The sequence below is a fragment of the Leopardus geoffroyi genome, chromosome A2 (genome assembly GCF_018350155.1).
Source record: "Leopardus geoffroyi isolate Oge1 chromosome A2, O.geoffroyi_Oge1_pat1.0, whole genome shotgun sequence".
Lineage (NCBI taxonomy): Eukaryota > Metazoa > Chordata > Mammalia > Carnivora > Felidae > Leopardus > Leopardus geoffroyi.
The window spans coordinates 31,672,344-31,696,023 of record NC_059331.1 but is presented as its reverse complement, the minus strand read 5'-3'; the positions used below and the strand labels follow the sequence as shown (position 1 = coordinate 31,696,023).

At 48.7% G+C, this 23,680-nt stretch overlaps 1 protein-coding gene across 3 annotated transcripts in view; it reads left to right on the top strand.

Annotated features, from left to right (window-relative positions):
- The window catches only part of PRICKLE2 (prickle planar cell polarity protein 2), a 329,015-nt gene that overhangs the window by 284,471 nt on the left and 20,864 nt on the right, over positions 1-23,680 (top strand). For all 3 annotated transcript variants that reach the window (XM_045493430.1, XM_045493429.1, XM_045493431.1), the window contains one exon: positions 392-1,267. In XM_045493430.1, the coding sequence (XP_045349386.1) occupies positions 392-1,267 (876 nt within the window). The remainder of the gene's footprint in view (positions 1-391; positions 1,268-23,680) is intronic.

Here is a 23,680-nt window from a genome sequence, read left to right as displayed (position 1 = left end):
GGAAATGATACTAGAAACCTGCCTCATTACAGTGGAGGGGTCAAAGGAGTTTACATGCACGCAAAGCATTGAAAGCGTGTGTTAGTGTCATTAGTGCTATTTTGTCTGGGAGAAGGTATCCCAGGCGGAAGGATTCATGCGCACGTCCCTTGGATCTAGTTTTTCTCTGCTCGGAGCAGATGAGTTCAGAGGCAGCTGATTGGTGGAACCAGGGGGCTCTCCTAATAGGACATGAATACCGTTCGTGTGAGGTCCTGATTATGGATCTGCTGATAGTTTATTCTGTTGTGTTTGGAACCCTGAGCCGAACCAGGATGCTGTGTGTTTCACACGGTGATACAGGGCTCTGAGCAGCTTGTCAGCCTCTCTCCCATGTCTCCTCTATCCCCAGGGATCGACCAAGGTCAGATGACCTACGATGGCCAACACTGGCATGCCACCGAGACCTGTTTCTGCTGTGCTCACTGCAAGAAATCCCTCCTGGGGCGGCCGTTCCTCCCAAAGCAGGGCCAGATATTCTGCTCACGGGCCTGCAGCGCCGGGGAGGACCCCAATGGCTCTGACTCATCCGATTCGGCCTTCCAGAACGCCAGGGCCAAGGAGTCCCGGCGCAGTGCCAAAATCGGCAAGAACAAGGGCAAGACGGAGGAGCCCATGCTGAACCAGCACAGCCAGCTGCAGGTGGGCTCCAACCGGCTGTCGGCCGACGTGGACCCCCTGTCGCTGCAGATGGAACTGCTCAGCCTGTCCAGCCAGACGCCCAGCCTCAGCCGGGACCCCATTTGGAGGAGCCGGGACGAGCCCTACCATTACGGGAACAAGATGGAGCAGAACCAGTCCCAGAGTCCTCTGCAGCTTCTCAGCCAGTGCAACCTCAGAACTTCCTACAGTCCGGGAGGGCAGGGGGCTGGGGCCCAGCCCGACATGTGGGGCAAGCACTTCAGCAACCCCAAGAGGAGCTCATCGCTGGCCATGAAGGGGCACGGCGGCAGCTTCATGAAGGAATGCCGTGAGGACTATTACCCGGGAAGGCTGAGATCCCAGGAGAGCTACAGCGATATGTCCAGTCAGAGCTTTAGTGAAACCCGAGGCAGCATCCCAGTCCCCAAATACGAAGAGGAGGAGGAGGAAGAGGAAGGGGGCATATCTACTCAGCAGTGTCGGACCCGCCATCCAATCAGTTCCCTGAAATATACCGAGGACATGACGCCCACAGAGCAGACCCCTCCTGGCTCCATGGAATCACTGGCCCTGTCGAATGCAACAGGTAGGTCCTCTTCACCTGGCAAACAGAGCAGAGGTAGTCTCTGGGTGGTGACCTGATGCTGGTCTTCAGGACTTTCATGTTGTTCCTGCCACGTGCCCTCCTCCAACAGGCTGTCGAGGAAGGGGGACCCCAGTTTCAGATGGCTTCTGTCTTTGAACGCATTCCCTATAAGCCGAGCCTGAGACAGGGGTGCAGATGCCTGTGGCATGTTCAGGGCGTGCTCCCAGGGAAGGGGAGGCACAGTGAGGGCCCAGGGCGCGAGGAGGGGCCAGGCGAAGACTCCAGCTCTGGGCTGGAACCTGACTTCACCCTGATCCCACGGGGGCTCTGGAGGCTGAGTTGCATCATACGTTTGCTTCCCTCTTGCGACAAAGTGGCTGTCATCCCACGCCACCATGTCCTTCGGTCACTGGCTTTGGGCTGCTGGAGGACAGCCTGGGGATGAGGTTGTGGAGGATGTGGGCATGGGACACGGCAGGTGCTATTGGCCAAAGACAACATAAGGAAGCAGAGGCAGCTGTGAGCTGGGGGTGGTACTCGCAAAGCTGGGTAATGCTTGAGACACCGGAGCATCCACAACAGCTTCCAAGGCTTTTCTGAACCCCAGTGTCTCATTAGGGAGCTCATTTTGCTGTGTGGATAGAGGCAAAAGAAATATGGATAGACAGTAGAGGGCAGGCAGGCTGAAAAGGACAGAAGCGGGGGAGAGCGTGAGAGAGATTAAATTCGAGGCCTGCTTTCTCCAGCCAAACTGTCCAGCTAGTTTGCGTGCATGTGAAGACTGATGGAGATGTTCTCTAAGATGGCACTACTCAAAGCGTAGTCTGAGGAAGGAAGCTAGCCACAGTCCGCCGTGAGATACGTACTGAAAATGACAACGTGTAGAAACTCTTAGAACAATTGGACATTGCCACAACATCCACATGCATGCTCAGTGGGCTTGTCTTATCGGTGCAGGTACAGACCAGTCGGTGTTGTGGAAGCCATGAGTGAGTGTATGTCGCATGTGCCGTGTGTTAGTCTTGCTCAGAAGGACCACATGTCTGTCTGCAATGGACTGAAAATAAAAAACGGGTCCTTCACCATGGATGACTGAGAAGTCCTTTTCTGAGACGCACTAACTGTGTCTGCCCCTCATGGGGAGAACACCCAAGGAGGGAGACACACGTCTACCCCTTCCATCAGGGACCCCATCGTCAAATGGTTCTTGGTGGAGCTTGTGATAAACATGTGCACGTCAACCCTATCTGGCGATGACAGCCAGCGCTCAGCTCCAGCTGGTGGTGGCCATGTGCAAAGATATTTATTTCTTCAACTAGCGGTTCCATAGCTCTTACCATGTGCCAGACTTTGTTCTGAGCACTTTATATTAGCTTACTTAATTCAACCCTCACAGCCTTCTGAGGTGGATATACTATTAAGGTTATCATTTCAGGGGTGCCTGGGTGGCTCAGTCGGTTAGGCCACCGACTTCGGCTCAGGTCATGATCTCACCGTTCGTGCGTTCGAGCCCCACGTCAGGCTGTGTGCTGACAGCTCAGAGCCTGGAGACTGCTTCAGATTCTGTGTCTCCCCCTCCCTCTGCCCTTCCCCTGCTCACACTCTGTGTCTCTCTGTCTCTCAATGATAAATAAATGTTTAAAAAAGTTTTTTTTTAAACAAAAAGATTATCATTTCAGAGTTGAAACTGAAGCACAGAGAAGTTGAACTGTTTGCCCAAAGTCACCCAGCTTTTAAAAAGTCAAGTGGGGGCTTGAACCTGTGCCTATGACCCCAGAGCAATGTTCCTAATCGTACCAAATTGCCAACCATTCCACTTTCTCCAGACAAGTTAAAAATGTGGATTTTTTAAATGTGGAACCTATTTAAACTGTGCGAGACAAGCCCAACATCTCTCTAACTCATAGGATGTCTATGCAGTGTGTTTTTAAGCCCTTATCCCTCTCAAATGCTCTCACATTTGTGCTCTCATCTGTCCTAGGGGACAAATAGCAGGTATTTTGTTTCAGATGAAACAAAAATGAGGCCTTAGTGACTAAGCACCTTGCCCGATGTCATAGAAGTGAGCAGTTAGTGCAGAGTGATGACTGCCTGGCTTCCAGCCCAGTTTGTGCTATTCTCGAAAACTTCATATGCTATAATTATTTAAGAGGCCAGGAGATAAATATGCAATTCAGCCTCTGAAGCTAGACCACTTGCATTGCAGTCTACATTGGCTGCTTGTTTCAGACATGGAACCCGAGGCCTCCCCCCAGGCCCCCTGGAGGCGGGACCCAGGAACCTGCTTTTCAACCAGCCGCCCCTCCCCCCACCCCGCCCCCGCTGAAGCTGAAGCTGAAGCTGATGCAACCAGTGTCTGAGAACAGTTGTTCTTGGGTTTGTCTCTTGTGACTTTATTGTCCTCATGCTGTGCCTTAGGAGAAAGTCAGGAGATCTGGGTGTTGGGGATATTGGAAAGGCTGATTGTGTTTGAAGAACATACTGTGTCTGATCCTAGAGAAGAGACACGGAATTTATCCTCATGATTTTCTCTGGGCCCTTGGGCAGAGCCCCTCATGCCCCACTGTTTGTGAGATTTTGGTGAAGCATCCCTGAACCATGTCTGATATAGCAAAAACAGTTCCACCGATCAGCACTGTCCAATGGAGGCCATAGTCACATGAGACTGTTGAAATTTCAAGTAATGAAAATTAAACGAAACTGAAATGTCAGGCCATCGGCTGCACTAGCCACATTTTAAGTGTTCAACAACAGTTTAAGCAGCAGAATTTGAAATTGCATTTGCTTTTGGTAGCCACACGGAGCTCACAGCCACTCTGTTGGACAGGACAGATGGCAGACGTGAGCTTGTAGGAGGGGCACACTTTTAAGCCCATCGGTTGTCTCTTTGGAAATTCTCACATGAGCCCCAGGGTTCAGACTGACAGCTGACGTTTTGGGGTTACAAGTTCACATCCAGCCTTCGTCACGTGGGAGCTGTGTGAACAAATTGCTTACGTTGTCTAAGGCTCCTTACCTCATCCAGGGAATTTGGTAAATAACAGTACTTCCTTCATTGTGTTTTTGGGTGAATTATGTGATCCTGCATTTAAACTTGTTAATGTAGTCTGTGACACGTAAGACGTTCTGTAATGGCTACCTGATACTTTTTGTTACTATTTCATTCTTCTCCCAAACGTACTGGTGCACAGTTTTGGCCTCTAAGAGTGTTTTGGTTACTGACATCTCCCAGCTCCCACCAGCTGTGCGGGTTTGCATTTTCAGGTTTGAGAACGTGCCTGTGGGATCCTCTTTTTTTAAACCAGCATGTGGAGAGCCTGAGAAGTAGGGAGCTGAAGAAATGCATTTTGTGCCCCTGTGTTTCCATAGATCTGTCAGACACAGCAGCGTGGAAGAAAGATTGCAGCTAATATTCGAAACACTGCTTCCTCCTTGGTCACTGGGGCAAAGCTTAAACAGCCTTCCAGATCCAGTGTTGCACACACGTACACACACATTCACACACACACACACCCCAAAGCCATGATATTTACTAGACTTGGAAAAGTCGGTCGTTTTGTTGCCAACACCCACCGTTGCGTTTAAATTTTGCTAGAAGATTCTCAAAAGAAGGCAGTGGTCAGAACCGTGTGTCTTTAAATCCTGGAACCCCAGTCTGTGAGTAACAGGTATGTGTCATAGAAGGCTTTGTCAAAAAGCCTTGATCCTTAGGTGAAAGCTAGCTTTCAGGATGACGGATTTTTTTTTTTTTTTATCTCCATGGTCAATAAATCATGTTATTGAAAAAGTCTGTAGTGTTTAATCTGGCACGAAGCACGATCTTTTCGTAGACAGCATTTTTCCTTTGAACTGATCTGGAAAAACAGCCGCAGTGGCTTGCCAGCCTTAAATCTGGCTTTGACACCTACCGATTTGTTTACAACCAGGAGCATACTGTCCCTTCTCCTTGGAAAACGCAGTCCATCCCTTACGCTCACACAGAGTGAGTCAGGCGAGCACGGTCGCCATTTATAATAGCGTTGTGTGGAACCGGAAGGAGGTTGTAGGTTGCAGAAGCTCTCGAACTCTGCCGTTGCCTAAACGTCCCTCCCAAGCAGCTCACAGCCTTGGGCGATCACAGTTTCGCAGATAGCCGTAACAGCGTCACCGGCAACTGCCATTATTGGGTGTTGGTCCTGCCTGTACCAGGTACAGTTCTAAGGGCTCGTGTGAACTTTTGATTTTTTTTTTTTTTCAACGTTTATTTATTTTGGGACAGAGAGAGACAGAGCATGAACGGGGGAGGGGCAGAGAGAGAGGGAGACACAGAATCGGAAACAGGCTCCAGGCTCTGAGCCATAAGCCCAGAGCCCGACGCGGGGCTCGAACTCACGGACCGCGAGATCGTGACCTGGCTGAAGTCGGACGCCCAACCGACTGCGCCACCCAGGCGCCCCTTGTGTGAACTTTTGTATCCCACTGTTGATACGCCCATTTCATAGATGACATAAGTGAGACACGGGGAGCCTATGTATAGCTCAGGACCACAGAGCTGGGAAGCGAAGGAGCACGATTCAAACTTGGGCATTGTAGCTGCAGGCCTGGGTCCTTAATCAGCATACCATGGCACATGTGGATGGTGGTGATAAGAGTGACCGAGGACAACCATGAGACCACAGAGTGTGGTCTGACATGATGATGATCTCCCATATAGCATCTCTTTAAATCCTCATAATAGCCCTATGAGATAAGTCTGACGATTTACCCCATTTTACAGTTAAGTACTCTCAAGTGCACAGAAGTCGTGACCTCCCCGTGGTCACCACTGACAACGGAACCCAAACTTGGGTGTGATGGTCTGCAAAGCCCTTGCTCTTACCTCTCTGTTACAGTCCTCACAGGTAGGGTCACGGTCACGGTCAGGATTTGCGCAGTGACCGTATCTGGAAAGATCAGGATTTCTCTTCCTGCCATAGCCAGGTTGTTGATGTCTGTCTGGCCCTGGCAGGGCAGGAGCCAAGCTGGCAGTCCAAGGTGACCTGCTTGGGTCAGAGGCACTTAAAGACCACGGAGACAAGTGCAGATTGTCCAGGGGTTGGCCCCTGGCAGGAGGCGCCCACAGAATGGAGAGAGAGGCCGGAGTGCAAGTCAGGCCCACGGTTCAGGTCACGCCGGGGCCAGGTGCAGAGCAGAGTTCCCATGGGGACTGGTTGCCTCAGGCAGAGGCCCCACCCAAGGACAACTGCAGACGGTCAGCTGGTCCCCCGCCAAGGGCCCTGCTGTGTAGCAACCAACGTGGCTGGGAACGCGGCTCTGCCTTGAGGACCAGCCACATGCCACAGGAGTGGCTGGGTCAGGCAGAGCTGGGGCCTAAAGGAAGCAAATGCAGATGCGGATGGAGGAAAGAAAGGAAGGTCTGTGTGCATTCGTTCATTCGTTCATTCTGCCTTCCAGTGTGGTACGAGCGCCTACCCTGTGAGGTACAGCAGCGTGAATGAGGGCACAGACAGTAGACCAGTCTGCCAGAGGTGGAGGTTGGACTTCGTGCTCTAATACCTATGTGACCTTGGGCAGCTGGCGTATCTTTTCCGTGACTCAGTGTCCCCATCTTTGAAATGAAGTGACAGCAGTGCCTTAGAGGGTTGTTGTGGGAATTCTTGAGTTAATTCCTGTAAAGAACTTAGGACGGTACCTGATATCCTCTAAGCGCTCAATGCCGTTAGCTGATAACATGATTAAGTCCGTGCCATGGCCTGTGCAAGGTGCTAGGGATGCCCTGCTGAGGTAAAGTAGACAAGGGGCTTACCTTCCTGCCCCTCTCCGTCCCGTGGCGTTTAATAGATAGTAAGCATCTAATTATACGATAGGAAATTGTGGCAAATGTGCGCTGAGAGGGGTATAGGCGAATCAGGGAGGTCAGACAGGGTATCCTGAAAAAGTGATGCTTGAGGGATAAGGGAAGGATTCCAGGCACCAAGAGCAGCATGTGCAAAGGCCCTGTGGTAGGAATGTGTGGCAAGAATAAAGGCCTGCAAGAAGGTCCACAGTGTAAACAACAGTGGAGACTGAATGAAAGAAGAGGATGGATGTGATGATGACCTAGGAGAGGAAATTGGCATTTTACAGTGCCCCTGGGGGAAGGGGTCCTGAGGGACAGAAGAAGATCGAATCGAAAACCTAGAAATGTGTATAAGTTTGCCTACTCTGTGATTTTTGACCCAAAAATCGCAGCATCAGCCGAAAGCACATGCGTCGTTGGCCTGGGTAAGTAGAGACACAGCAGAAATAGTCCAAAAGGGCTTCCTGCTGTCCTTGATTGGTGTTGCACTGTTGTGGCACCTCCACACATCTGTTACCGACACAGCTTGACAAGGGACACTCCGTTGTGCAACACCGAGACCTATTGATTGCTAGGGGTCCTGGGGTGACTTTTCAGCATTGCAGGCAAACTGGAAGAGAATGAGACACGACAGTGTGGGGCTCTGAAGCAACAACTGGAACAGCTCCCTTTACCAAGAATGTCTGAAATGTTTTTTAATCCTTGTAATGCGAAACATTTCTATATTTAATTCTGGGCAGGAACATTTCTCCTTTTCTTCTGCATAGCTTGGATACGCATCCTCTACCCCAATTTCTTTATTTAAATTGTTGGGTAAAACCTCCCAACCAGCTGGCGCCCGAACTTGAGCAGCCACACCTCAGTCGTGCTCATAAATTGCACGGCCCAGATCCTTTGTTCGTTCCCTCCATTGAGAAGGACGGGTGGCTCAGTCTGGAATTACAGATTAACAAACCGAGAGTCCTGCCCGTTGGCCTCAGGGCCAGCTTGGCAGCTACTTGGAAAATGCATTGGAATTGTCTTTCTTCTCGGGAATTACAGAACTCTTGTTTCCAAGTGTCAGAATCCCACCTTGACTGGTGTAAACAAATAAGTTTCTTGTTGTTTCGCTTTTTTTAAATCAGGTGACTACAAATGTTGCAGAATTTTGGTTCTTGGAACAGCTGGATCCAGGTGCCTAAATGATGTCCTTCTTTTCTTCTCTTGGTTCTTGTTTTCTCCCCACCGTCTGGCTTCATTCTCAGGCAGGCTCTTCCCAGGGTGGTAGAGATGGCTATCGGCAGCTCTAGGCTGACTGACATCCATTAGCACCAGTTGAAGGGGAATGGGAGCTCATCTGAGTCTCATTTGCCCAACTTGGGTCACCTAACAATTCTTTTAACCGCTGAGGTGGGAGGAGCCAAGGAATGATGGCTCTGATTGGTCCGTTCGGAGTCGCGCACCCATCCCCAGGGCCTGAGGCAGTGGGGTCAAGCCCATTCGTACTGCGGGACCTGAGAATGGAGATGGGCTTTTCAAAGAGAAATCAAGCTAGTAGCTTCAAAGGAAATGTGCTTCAAAAGCACACCTTCCCTGTGCTGTAAGGAAGTAAACAGTCCCGTGTCATAGGCATCCCATCCTTCTGGGACTCACCCCACATCTGGTTCCTTCCTCCAGAAGGAACTTCTGTCCCTGTCACGTGAACTTGACGTCAGATGTCCATTAGGTATATTAGCCATGGCTTTCTGGAGACAAAGGGGCACGTCCATGTGGTGACTTTAAGGTAGGCGATTCAGACCAGCAAGGAGATGTTTTCAAGGCGCCGCCTGGACAGAGCCCAACCCTCTGCTCAGCGTTGAGAATGTGATTCAGGTTTCTGACTTGATCCCACAGGGTGAATTTCTCTGTGTTCCTTAGGGAAGCTGCCTCCTCTTGCTGGTACTTCATGGCTCTGAACCAGACTCACAGACCAGGGGCCAGATGAAAACCAGCAGAATGAACATCGTAGCAGAATCTGTTCATCTCACGTTTCTCTTTTGGGGTCAGTTTTGTGGTATGTGTGGAAGCAGAGGATATTCTCAGAGCCAGGTGAGCGAGACAGGGAGCAGTGGACGGACCAGTCAGGACGGAGCTCCCCCGGAATGACTGATGCATGCCTGCTCTAGGTCATAGTCTCTCTGATGTTTTCTGGTTTCGGAGAAATTTTTCCGGTGTCCTGGTTTCTAATAACCATTCAGGAGGCTTATTTATAACCTCCTTGGGCGTGAGCAGTCATCTATACCCAGAGTAAGTAACGGTGGTTGCTGACAGGAGAGGAAAGATTGCTGATTTTACTCATTTCATACTGAAAAGGCAACACTGGAAAATGGGTTCAGGGTGGAGGCAGGGGGCTGATGGGCTCTTCAGAGGAGTTCAACATTTTCTAGAGTAGATTTTTAAAGAACCTGTACATTTCTCTTGGAACTTTTGAATTTGAGAATCTCACAAAGGGAAATGATATAGCTCCCATCCCCACTTGAAAATGGCTTTGAAACTCAGGTTTTTATGGTTTATTTTTTAACATATGAGCAGCTAGGAAAATGTACAAGAGAAAAATTAAGATAAAAATAGGGAAAATACACCAGCTTTACCACTTGGCCAGCGCTAATATTTCGGTGAATTTTCGGGTTTTTTCCCTATATACTGGTGCATTAATTTTTCTGAATTGTAAACATATTGAATATTCTGAGTCCTGAATTCCTTCATTTGCATTCTGTCACTAGCTCATTTTCATAGCATTTGTACATAGCATTTGTAACCATCACATTTAATGACTGCATTAATACTCAGTCAAATGGATGTTACCACATCTCTAGAATTGGACATTTAGGTCATTCCCAAACTGATTTGTATTTAAATCTTGATTTCCTTTGACTTACATCAACAAAATGTACTTTTTTTGACTCTCTCTTTCCTTATAAACATAATCAAACCTTCTAAATAGTTTGGCTCAGTTTCTAGCCAGATGCTTGACCTTCTCACTGGAGCATCTCCTTCCCAGAGTGTTCTGGTAGGACTAGGGGGCCCATCAGTGATTATGTGCCAGCCATCCCTGGCCTAGCCACCCCTCCTCTGCCCATATATGAAGTGCCTCCCAGAGCACTGGAAAGGAGTGTGATTAAAACCCCATTCCTGGGACGCCTGGGTGGCTCAGTCAGTTGAGCATCTGACTCCTGGTTTGGGCTCAGGTTGTGGTCTCGGGGTCATGGGATCAACTCCCACATAGGACTCTGCACTGAATGTGAAGCCTGCATGGAATTCTCTCTCTCCCTCTCCCATCTGCCCCTCTCCCCACCCCACCCCCATCTCTCTCTCTCTCTCTCTCTCTCTGTCTCTCTCTCTGTCTCTCTCTCTCTCAAAGACAAATAAAACCCACTTCCTAGTACAAGCCACCTGGGGCACTTTTGGGGAATCTGTTTGTCCATGTAAACAGTCACCATCCCTTCCATCAGAGTAACTGGAGGACCACCTACATTATATTCATCTGGGATGCTTGTCAACAGTGCACATTCCTGTGCCCATCCCAGACCCATAAACAGAATCTCTCAGGGCCCAGACCTGAGAATCAACATTTCTAACAAATGCCCCCACAGAACTCTTAGGCCTGCTAAGTTTAAGGAGCCCTGAGCTAGAGAAACCCAGACTCCTCCCCTCGTGCCTGAGTGATCAGTCCTCTCGCCAGCTTGTCTGTGGTTGGAACTTTTTTCTCTCTCATCATGTTCCTTTGCATCTTCTCTTAGCTGTGAGTCTAGCCTCCTTCTCAGACAAAAGAAAAATTAGATTATTCTGCTTTTGAAAAGCCCTGACGATGTCCCTGACAGCAAATAGCAAATAGCATCTTAGTAAGTTCAGGGCACATTATCCAAAACACGGATGGTTTGTTTCTTAATTACACTGTATGGACTAAACATGAAAGGGAGTACCATGTGCCAGAGGCATTTGGTGATCTTGGCATTGTCATTGAATGCCGCAGAAAAAGTGGACCATAAAACCTTGTACTCTCCAAGTGAGGCCTGTTTCAGCTGTAAATTAACATGAAAATGAAAAGGCCATGAGACCAAAGCTGCCTATGAATTTGAGGTGGGTTGCTTGGTGGTTAAACCGAGTATAATTTTCATGAGCATCACCTTGAACACCCAGGTAGCTGTCTGCGTGTGTGTTTTTCCTCCCTCCTGCCCTTCCCAAATCAGAACCAGACCACGACATGTGTCTGGGAGGCAGCCGTCACCGATCGGGCTGAGTAAACAGGCGGGGCACCGTCTAGAAGATAAAGTCTGTGCCTTCCAACACAAAATTACCAAGACAAAGCCTGGCGTTTTCTTTGGTCCAAAAACTTTGAACAGCTTAAAAATGTCATGCCAAATTCCCCATCCACTTAGCTAAAACGGGCATACTTCCCCCATTCTTTTCCTCGGTTCCAGACAAGAGCCTTTCTCAACTCTTGGCCGCCCAAGGGTTTGGTGTCCCAGTTTGCAGATTACCCAGCTCCTGTCTCCTTTTTTCTCCTTTATTCTTCCCGTGTAGAAGGAGTGGGGGCAAAAACCTGTTCGTTTTGCTTTTTGCAGAAAGCAGTAGAAAATGTCCTTTGGTGTATTTCTGTTCTCTGGGCCTTTCGTTGGAACAGATCCTTGACTGTCACCTGTGCAGAGTCTAAGGGATTCTTGCTTCTTGGAGTCAGTCATCCTGCCCAGACCCATCTACCCACCCCCTGAGGGTGTTATCAGTCCAAGGCCACCTGTGAGGACTCTGATTCTGACGGCACGCTCTCCGTGAGAGTGTTCCTGGCCGTGATTCTGTGCTGCCTAGCAGTGAGCAGTCCAGACCTTGCCAGGGTGTTTCATCCTGGCAGGAGCAGACTATGTGATGGCTGCCTTTTAAGTCAGAGGTGCTGATTTTCAAAGGCAGAAAAGTCCAGTTCAGGCTTCGGTTGTGTCTTTTCCTTGGGAGCAGGTTGAGCTGAGAGCTGGGAGAGGATAGAAGAGTACAGTCTAGAATAACTCATTTTTTAAATTTCTCCCTTTATATCTGGATACTGGGTCCTAGGTCAGAAGACCAGGGGAGGGGCACCTGGGTGGCTCAGTTAAGCACCCGACTCTTGATTCCTGCTTATGTCATGATCTCATGGTTTTTAGGATCGAACCCCATGTAGGGCTCTGCACTGACAGTGCAGACCTTGTTTGGGATTCTCTCCCTCCCGTCCCAACTCATGCATCCACGTGTGCACTCTCTCTCTCACTCTCTCTCAAAATAAATAAATAAACATTAAAAAAAAAAAGACCAAGGGAGAAGTTCCCTTTACCTGGGATGCACATCTGTACACAAATGCCCTCCCAGTGTGACTTTGGTGGCCTAGGTCGGTGGCTCTCAGTAGGGGTGAGTGCGGAGGGGTGGGGATTGTGTCACCTAGGGGGAACATTTGGCAATGTTTGGAGACATTTTTGATGGTCCCAACTGGGGGTGCAGGGTGCTAGGGCCTTCCATCGGGTAGAGGTCAAGGATGCTGCCAACCATACCTCAGTGCACAGAACAGCACCTTCCCTCGCAGCCAAGAACCATCTGGTCCCATGAGTCAGTAGGGCCAAGGCTGAGGAAGCCTGGTCTAGACACAGGCTGTCGCCCTGGAAGTGATCACTTCCCAAGGAAGGTGCTCAGAACCACGTCTGAGGGGAGCCTGCTGTCATGTCAAGGAGCCGCCCCCAGCCAGGCGTTTCAGAAACACCGTCCACAGCAGAAAGAGCCTTTCTGCTTTCTGTCCAGACCCCAGCGGCAGCACACATTGAGGTTTTCACACCTACCTGGTTGGAATCCCCCTGAGGTTCTACCTGCGTGATCTGTCTGGGGGCTTAAACCTCGCACCCCCTCAGCGTCCTGGAGCACATCGATGTCTGCCACCTGGGGCTGTTGTGAATCGTGAAGTCACCTGCAGGAAGCACTTAATTGCGTGCCAGGCACGTGACAACCTCAATATTTGAGAGTTATTATTGTTACTCCTTCTATCAGGTGCCCCAGAGTGCCAGCCTCTTGCCACTTTCCTTTTTAACTCTGTCGCAGCCCGTTGCTCACTTAGCAAGAGAGGGAAGATGGAATGGAACTCAGAAATTGTTCACATACGGGGTTGGAAGGAGAGGGCAGGAAGGGAAGGATGGGCATATGGCGCTTGGCGGGTCCGTAGGTGTTAGTGATCCAGACCCACGCCGGCGCCCACAACTGGAGAGCTCTGACGCTTGGATCTTGGGTAATGATTGCAGCCAGAAAGATGAACCCTCTCTCCCTGGATCTCCATCTCCAGCCTTATCCGAGCCTAAAGAGGCTGCCACAATCTGTGGCCTAATTATGCCTCTGTAACATCTATTAGTGCTAATGGAGCCCGCCCTCCCCATGTGACAAAGAGGACTGCCAGCTCCCAGTCCTCAGCCTTTTCCCCGCTGATTTCACACCCCCCCCCCTCCCCCAGCATCAATTAACTTCTCAGAGAAGAAACAGACCCTGCTTTGGGCCCTGAGCTAGGAAGCCATGAGGGGAGACGACAATGGAAGTTTCCCGCTGAGATCGTTATCAGCCCCAGGACCAGGCCCAGCCAGGCCCTCATCTGCAGATGTGTTTCATGCCCAGGCCTCTGTGCAGGGAGAGGGATTCCAGCCTGGCCCCGAGGTTCCCCTAGCATTCTCCTTCAACAACCCAAATCTCCCTTGAGATCCTTGAGTGAACTCAAATCATCCTTGAGTGAACCGTGACCCGTCAACGGCTGGGCTTTCTGTCACCTGAGCACTGTCCTTTGTGGCTTCCTCTCTGCTTGGGATTAGGGCTGCCCGAGAAGCAGATGGCTTCCTCTGTCACTTTCTGGCTTCTGAATCTGTTTATGGTGGGGGCCTTTGTCGTTGGGGCACATGGGTGACACAACTTTATCTTGCCCTGTTAGATGGAGCATGTGAGATCAGAGGACGTTTTTCACTCCAGCTTTCCTCTGAGCCCCAAGACTAAGGCAAAAACAAAACAAAACACTCTTCGTTGGTTCTCAGAAGTGCCATTTCCTGCCCACCCCCCTCAGCCCCCGCTGTCTTCCACCAGCTGAACCCAGAGTCCTCCTGGGAGCACTGAGATGTAAATATTCACTCTCCATCCAGCCCCTAATACCTTGTGCCACAGTTGTATGCACAGGATAAGATGCCACATCCTCCCTCATGGCATTCCCTCCAAATTCATCTGTAATACGCTGGGTTGCTAGCCTTGCCCTTTGAAAGGGGACCATGCTTGTGTGGTTCCACCCACCACCCAGAATCCCAACAACCCTGCTCTATCCGTTTCCTATACCAGAGCTTGATACAAGATTGTTTTTGGAAACAGAATAGGGAAGAGAAAGGCATTTTTTGTCTGTTTTACTTGTATTTAAATCCCAGTTAGCAGATGGTGTAATAATGGTTTCAGGAGTAGAATTTAGTGATCCGTCACTTAGGTAGAACACCCAGTGCTCATCCCAATGAGCGCCCTCCATATTTTTTAAGAAAAATCTTGATTCTTAGTTGTTTTAGATTCACTTACTCAACAAATAGTTATTGAGCACCTGCCATGTTTCAGTTATACATTGGTGAATAAATCAGACCCAGCCCCTATGAGGGTCAGGGCCCTGGGTAGAAACACGTGACACAAAGAGTAATTAAAGCCAAATGAAGGAGGGCCAATGAGTAGGAGCGAAGGCCTTACCTGTGGCCTGGCAGAAGGAGCCAGGGCAACATCTTGACCTCTCTCACGCTCTGCCCTCTGACCCCCTTCCACGAGTCAAGCCCCATTAGAAGCCAGAGGATAAGAGAGCCAGCCATTGGTGCAACTTTCAGGGGGAGAACAGGATAGAGATGGTTTATCATCTAGCAGGTGATATACAAACATGCACATAAAGACAGATTGCGATAAGTGCCATGAAGGAAATAAGCAAGGTCAAGAATAGAGGTCAGGAAGCTCTCTGAAGTGATGTTCAAGCAAAGAATTGAATTGGATAAGAAGGACTTGGCGTTACACAGGAAGAAAAGGGGAGGGGAAAGAGGCCATTGGCCTTCAGAATAGCATATGCAAAGGCCCTGAGGCAAGAATTTGTGCAGTTCCAGCAACTGAAAGCAGGCCACCATAGTTGTCAAGGGGGAGAGAGCTATATTTAGAGCTCTGAAGCACTCACATTTTATTGCTGGCTCCAGTTCAACCCCCTGGAATCCCTCTGAGAACCCTGTCCTCCTCCCCTTGCTCAGTGGGGTGTCTTAAAGTAGAAAAAGTCAGGTGACTTTGCAGAGTGAGCTGAGAAAGCAAATGCAGGTGTACCAAGAAGCATCAAAAGAAGGTCAAAAATATCCTGTGTTAGGGAGATTAGGGGAAGAACATGCCCCTTTAAAAAGTTTTGTTAAAAACGTGTGTGTGAACACTTTCTATTGATCTTTCTATTGCTCTTACTTTTTCTTTCAGTGCTGATTTCTGGCTCAGCCATATCCTGGGTTTCACATGTGCAGTACGTTTGAGTTTTACCCCAGGTAACCTGGCTTAGCCAAGCAATTAATACAGAAATCTGATTAATGCAAAAGCCTTTCCTTAAGTAAACAGTAATCCTTGAAAACATATGCTATGCGGAAGTATGATTCCCAAACCCCTTCTTTTTTTATCTCACAAATTAGCTAGTATTAGCCCTGGCAAATAGACTCCAGGGCTCTTCAGGTATGTTTGTTGGTCCTTAAGAAGAAAGATTGAGGGGCGCCTGGCTGGCTCAGTCAGTTGAGCGTCTGACTTCGGCTCAGGTCATGATCTCGCAGTTCCTGAGTTCAAGCCCCGCATTGGGCTCGGTGCTGATGGCTCAGAGCCTGGAGCCTGCTTCACATTCTGTGTCTCCCTCTCTCTACACCCCATGCCTGCTTGTGCTCTGTCTCTCTGTGTCTTTCAAAAAAAAAAAAACAATGAATAACCATTAAAAAATTAAAAAAAAAACAGAAAGAAAGAAAGATTGTGCAGCTGTCATTCTTCCTGGGTAGATCTTGCTGAAATTACAGAAGGCTTTCACTTAACCTTCAAAGCTCTGGACCCTCCCCACCTTTCCTCAGAATCCCTTTCCTAAGGCCGACATCCAGAAGTTCAGCAGGAGGATTTTGTATTGTTGGGGGGAAAGCTACCATGTAACATCGCTCTTGCTTATAGAATCTCATCACTGTGATAAGACAGGAGATGAGACCTTCACTAATTCAGTTAGGTCAGATTCATTGAGTGGTGACCAAGGCTCATCATTTGTTTGAGGCCCTTGGCTGCTGTTAACATGGAAAAAGGAGCCAATATCTCATGGGATTTCCCACCTCAAACTCAGAGGGTTTAAAGTGAATATTTAGGGGCACCTGGGTGGCTCAGTCGGTTAAGTGTCCGACTTCGGCTCAGGTCATGATCTCACGGTCCGTGGGTTCGAGCCCCGCGTCAGGCTCTGGGCTGACAGCTCAGAGCCTGGAGCCTGTTTCAGATTCTGTGTCTCCCTCTCTCTGACCCTCCCCCGTTCATGCTCTGTCGCTCTCTGTCTCAAAAATAAATAAACATTAAAAAAAATTTTTTTTTTAAAGTACAGTGAGTATTTAAATACTTATTCTAAAGAAAATGGCTACCAGGTCTTCTCAGGCTCTTTGAAGGGAAAATGTGATCGGACACCTATTGGCTAGATATAAGGTAGATGCTAAAATACTCAGACAACAGTTGTCAGTGTTGGTCACACGTGGAACCCTCTGAGGAGTGTAAAGAATACACCTGCCTGGGCCCCATCCCTGAGAGTCCTATTTAACTGGTCTGGCATTTGGTGTGGGCAAAGGAATATTTTAATGCTCCCCAGTAGTTCTATCAAGCAGACAAGATTGAGAAGCAAGGTATTAAGGCAAACGCAAAATCTTCATCAGGTGCATTTTTTTCTGGCTTCTGGGTGAGGTGCGAGGTGGTTCCACTTTTTTTTTTTTTAATTTTTTTTTTTAACGTTTTATTTATTTTTGAGACAGAGAGAGACAGAGCATGAACGGGGGAGGGTCAGAGAGAGGGAGACACAGAATCTGAAACAGGCTCCAGGCTCTGAGCCATCAGCACAGAGCCGACGCGGGGCTCGAACTCATGGACCGCAAGATCGTGACCTGAGCCGAAGTCGGACGCTCAACCGACTGAGCCACCCAGGCGCCCCTAAACGTTTTTAAAAAAAAAAAAAAAGAGGGGCGCCTGGGTGGCGCAGTCGGTTAAGCATCCGACTTCAGCTCAGGTCACGATCTCGCGGTCCGTGAGTTCGAGCCCCACGTCGGGCTCTGGGCTGATGGCTCAGAGCCTGGAGCCTGCTTCCGATTCTGTGTCTCCCTCTCTCTCTGCCCTTCCCCCATTCATGCTCTGTCTCTCTCTGTCTCAAAAATAAATAAACGTTAAAAAAAATTAAAAAAAAAAAAAGATCATAGTCTCAAAGTGTCAGATAGGGCCCCTGTTCAACTCTCAGCCCTGTGACCTTGAGCAAATGACCTGAACTTCTTGAGCCTGAATTTCCTCACATATATCAACCGTTATAGAATTAAATGAGAAAATGCTTAATACAATGCACAGATCACAGTAAACACTAAAAAATGTTTGTTGTTTTCACATCAACAGAGACGTGGAATATTCTCAGGACCCATGTATTTTGATGCTGTTGTAGCTAAGGACCAAAATGGAAACGCCAAGCGGGCAACAATAAACAATAACAATTACAGCTATTCTCCCCTTCTTGGAGACCAGAGAAGTAAGAGCCAAAGAGTTTAGGGTCGCATAGCTAGGGTCACATAGCCAGGGTCACGTAGCCAGTCTCTATGGCTCCATATTTCCCTCTATTCACCACTACTCCATATTTCCTTCCATCAATTAAAAGCTCTTGAAGAAGGAGGGAGCTCTTGGTGACATTACCCCTTCATTGTGGCTGAGAAAAGGGAGTTTACACGCAGCTTAGGTCTTCCTCAGTTAGGAAGGGTTCTCCAGAGAGACATCAGCATGGGAAGCCAAATGGACAGGGTCCACCGACTGCCACAGGCCCCTCGAAAACTTGTCTTCCACACCTTGTATCATTTGCTTCCCTTCCTCACAGCCACCCAGCCCATATGGGGCCCACAGCAGCCAACCTGGGCTCGGCCAACACAGTCTCCCTGGCTGCCATTGCAAGATGAGGGCACCCAGCTGGGGCAGGAGAGCCCCACCTCCTCCTGCTTGCTTTCCCTTGTTCTGATAGAAACTACATCCTCTGCAACTCTGCCTCACACAGCACTGATTCAGATCAGTGTTTCCCAAGTTTTGGTGGTGGTGGTGGTGTTTAAATAAGCCATGCCCTCTTTTTAATAAACTAAGCATAAGAATCTCACACTCCCACCCTGCCAGAGTTTCTGAATCTTTGCATTCCCACCCTCTTGTTCAGAGACCATCCCCTGTCCGTCCCGAAGGCGACAAAGATCGACGGTCATAAATAGAGCTGGCCGCATAGCCGTGGGACTCTGTTAACTAGTGCAGACTTTCCTTAATCTTGCTAATAACGCCTTGAAACATACGTATCCCATCATCTCCATTTCACACGTAAGGAATCCAGGGCTTGGAGATACTGAATGACGTGTTCAGGATCCCAACGCAGCCTATAGTGTGAGCCAGGGTCCCAGCGCTTGGGTCCTATGCTTCCAGCCATAACCCCGTGCTGCTCCGTGAGGGTGCTCTTACCCCCCATGGGACGTTTGATAGTGTCTGCGAACATGCTAATTTGTCATGACAGAGTGTGGGATGTTACTGCGTCTAGTGGGTAGAGGCTGGGGAGGCTGCGAAACCATCCTCAAGGGCGCAGCCCCACCCCACCACAGAGAACTGTCTGCCCCTAATGTTGGTGAGGTTGACAATGCCTGCCCTACACCCCCCTGGTTTTAGTTGTACTCGGGAAAGGGTAGTCAACACCATAGTAGACTTTAATATGCCTTTTAAAGTGCCCAAACCTCTCCTGCACTCAACACCTCTCCCCTGCTCAGGGAAGCATAGCCACACCACTCCCTACCCTGATGAGCCCTGGTTTGACTTCGCCAAAGTCCCCACACTCCCTCAGCAACAGAAGCTGAATCTGTCTCCAGAAGTGTTTTTCTGCCCATAGCGAAGTTCCATGTATGTGCTGTACCAGGCGCAGGGACTCCGTTTTTCCGGGCGTGGAGAAAGCAGGGGGCACCTCTTGTCCCACCGATCGACCGTGGGCACCGTCAGACTAGGCCAGCCCTTCCCGCTTCCTTTCTCCTCTTCCCCTCCTCTGTGAGGCTAGAAGCGCTTTCCCTCGGGGCAGCCAGAGATGCCGTGATCTGCAATGAAAAGGAACAGCTTTTTTAATCATATAAACTGAGGCAGTCGTCTGGAGCCTTGGCCTCAGCTGTTCAATTAATCCGCTCCCACTCCGCCCCTAATCCCTCCATGAGGGCCCCTGTTGAATCAGCGTCGGCTGACCGCTTCCCAAGTCTGTTTGATTGGGAGATCCCGAATCCCACAACGGGACTGAGAGAGAAAGAAGGTCAGGACTCCACATCTGCCTTAGTTGGCGGTCCTCGGCATCACGGCGTGCTGCGACTCACCAGGCACCCCTCACCAGTGGCGCCTTAGGGCACCTGGGCATCGCTGCCAGGGCCTCAGGAGGGGCATTGCCTGCTCTGAGCTGGGTGGGTGGGACCCCACTTTCTGGCCCGGGAGGCAGAAGAGCTCTGAATTCAGTCAGGCTCACTAGGATTTGGATGCTCCCTGTGTGATCTGGGAGGGACCCCCCCTCCCGCCCACAAACAACCCTCCTGAGCCTCAGATTCCTTTGCGTAAAAACAGCAAGAGGAACCAAACCTGCCCGGAGGGGGTTCATGAAAATCAAATGAAGTCGGATACCAAAAATTGTTGATCGGCATGCCTTGTCCGCGAGGAAGGTTCAAAAGGGTGCCTCCTGTGAAATGCCAGTGAGGAAAAACTTAAAAGGACAGGACGTGGCTGTGGAGGAAGGGGGGTGGGTTGGGACAGGGGGCTAATAGTCTAATAATGCTAGTAATGGCATCAGTTACTGAGAACTTGCTGTGGGAGGGGGCGATGTCTAGAACATCGTGTGCGTTAGCTCATTTGGTAAGAGTGAGGTCTGTCCTTATTCCCTGATCCAGCCCCCCACAAAATGTTTCCCTCCCCTTTTCCCGGCCACGTCATCTTCTATAGCATTTAGCACTGTTTGCCACTTAATACTTACTTTGTGTATTGTCCCCCCTCACCCCCTGGGAGGAACGCTGCTTGAGGGCAGAGGCTTGGAGCTGGTTTGCTCTTGCTGCTGTTGCCCCAGCAGCTGGGGCATTGTCTGACATGTCGCACGTATTTGGTAAATCTCACACGTGGCGGGGTTCATGAAATATTTGGTACATGAGCGAGCCTCCATTTTACAGATGGGAGAACAGAGGCTGGGAGAAGTTAAGGGATTTGCCCAGGATCACACGGCCAATGAGAGAGGCAGCCCGAGTCCAGAGCCTTTAGCCACCAGGGCCAAGTTCCTTGTGCAGTGCTATTTGGCCAGGAGTGATGACCACTGGTAAATGTGCTGTGGCTCATACTTAAAACCAGCTCTGAGAGGCACCTGGGTGGCTCAGTCGGTTAAGCCTCTGACTTAGGCTCAGGTCATGATCTCATGATTCGTGGGTTCGATCCCCGTGTCGGGCTCTGTGCTGACAGCTCAGAGCCTGGAGCCTGCCTCAGATCCTGTGTCTCCCTCTCTCTCTGCCCCTCCCCTGCTCACGCTCTGTCTCTCTCTGTCTTTCAAAAATAAATAAATGTTTAAAAAAAATTTTTTTTTAAACCAGTTCTGGAGACGGCAGGTCCTTTGACTGGGCTCAGAGCTTTGGGTAGAGGTGGGGGTGGAGATGGGATGGTGTGAGATCTGGAACCACCAGCCCTGATTTCTCGTGCCTCTCTGTGAACCCCAGATATTTTCCATGTCAAACAGCTCCGAATAACTTAGCACAAGATTTGAGGTGGGATTTCTTATCTTTGCTCTGCCTCACAGCACTCTGAAAAGAGTAGATTTTTTGTTTCACATCCTTGTCCTGTGCTCTGTTTCAGCCCCGGGAAAAGTATTTTGCCTCTAGCTTTCCTGAGAGGTAGGCCAGGGTGAAAAGGCATGGCTTCCCAACTTTTTTGCATGCGATTTTATTGTCTCCTCTAAATTATGCACAAAAGTAGGTTTTTAAATATAGAACTACAGAAATAGATAGAAGTGACCCTTGAAGAACTCGGGGTTGGCGGTACCAAACCCCTGTACAGTCAAAAGTCTACATATAATATTTGAGTCCTCCAAAACTTAACAAGTAGTAACCTCCTGTTGACCGGAAGCCTTCCCAATGAATACATTTTTTATACTGACTGTATCGTATACTGTGTTCGTACAATAAAGTAAGCTAGAGAAAAGAAAATGTGAAGACATTCATACGGAAGAGAAAATACATTTACAGCACTGAACTGTATCCAAAAAAAATGTATAGTTTTTCAAACTATGTTATTCAAGGGTCAAGGTACTGTATCAATTGCACTTGTCCCCTAATTTGCATCCCCCTCCCCCCCACCATTAGGTGACTCTTCCTTTAGCATTTGTCTCTGGGCACACACTGACAGATATATAATTACGAACAAAAAAGCTCTCGTACCATTTTGCAATTTGTTTTTTTAGTTAACAGTATACCTTGTTATTTCCCTGTTGATGTGTACAGGTCTTCCTTACCTATATGCAGCTACATGTTGTCTCATTATATGATTGTACCGTCATTTTTTTTTTAACATATCCCCTGTTTCTGGATGCTTGAATTTTTTCCAGTTTTTCATGGTTACATTAGTGAACATTGTTTTATGTATATCTGTGTGCTTGTTCATGTTTTTCCATAGCATAAATCCCTAGAAATGGGACTTGTACATCAAGGGACATGCACACTGCAAGTTTCTGTAGATACTGCCTTTTTCTAGGTAATACAGATTTGTACTTTCATCGAAAGTCTAGGTCCTCTGAGCTGGGCACTTGATAGAACCAAATCCTGCTTGAAGACGGGGACTACAGAACATACCCAGTGTGGTCACCCATGTGCTCTGATTTTGGGGGGTTTTACGTGCTCGTAGAGCAGAGAACAGCTCCGATGGCCCAAGAGTTGGAGCCAGACCAAGTAAAATCCCTCCCTTTCTGCATTCTCCAGCAGCCTGATGGGTTTCTCGGGAGCTAGCCATCTGAACAGTTTCCAGGGGAGCCGTGTTGCCATCCACCCTGGCTGGGTTGGCACAGGGACCACACAGTGACAGGGGCCGGGGAATTAAGTCATCAGTCTCCACCAGCCAAGATCTGGTGGGAAAGGTAACTCAAACTGTCCTGGAGATCCTGCGACTGAAAGCAGCTCACAGCTTGGCAGGTCACAGAATATCCTCACACCTTGTTTGGCGCTAGAGAGGCAGTTATATAACAGGCAGCTTTGTAGATTCCGAAAATTCCGAGGTTGCCGGCAAGTGAGAGGGGGCTCACCTGTTTATTTATTCACACTCATTCGACTTCAAAGCAGCGGGTTTTTTCATTTGAAATAGGCTTCAAAATCAACTGACGAACTTGTTGAAAATGCCAATTCCTGAGCTCCACTGCTATAAACTCTGATGCATTGGATCTGGGACAGGAACCAGGAGACTGCATTTTCAAACCAGCTGCCCACGTGATTCTGAAACAGGTGGTACCAGGACCACATTTTATTTTATTTTATTTTATTTTATTTTATTTTATTTTATTTTATTATTTATTTTTCTTTCCACTATTTTTTGAATTTTTTTTAAATTTATATTCAAGTTAGCATATAGTGCAACAGTGATTTCAGGAGTAGATTCCTTAATGCCCCTTACCCATTTAGCCCATCCCCCCTCCTGCAACCCCTCCAGCAACCCTCTGTTTGTTCTCCATATTTAAGAGTCTCTTCTGTTTTATCCCCCTCCCTGTTTTTATATTATTTTTGCTTCCCTTCCCTTATGTTCATCTGTTCTGTGTCTTAAAGTCCTTATATGAGTGAAGTCATATGATACTTGTCTATCTCTGACTAATTTCGCTTAGCATCATACCCTCTAGTTCCACCCACGTAGTTGCAAATGGCAAGATTTCATTCTTTTTCATTGCCAAGTAACACTCTATTGTATATATCTACCACATCTTCTTTATCGATTCATCTGTTGATGGACACTTGGGCTCTTTCCATACTTTGGCTATTGTTGATAGTGCTGCTATAAACAATGGGGTGCATGTGCCCCCTTCAAAACAGCATACCTGTGTCCCTTGGATAAATACCTAGTAGTGCAATTCTGGGTCATAGGGTAGTTCTATTTTTGATTTGGTGAAGAACCTCCATACTGTTTTCCAGAGTGGCTGCCCCAGTTTGCATTCCCACCAGCAGTCAGAGGACATCTTCTCTCTCCGCATCTTCGCCAACATCTCTTGTTGCCTGAGTTGTTAATGTTAGCCATTCTGAGAGGTGTGAGGTAGGATCTCATTGCGGTTTTGATTTGTATTTCCCTGATGATAAATGATG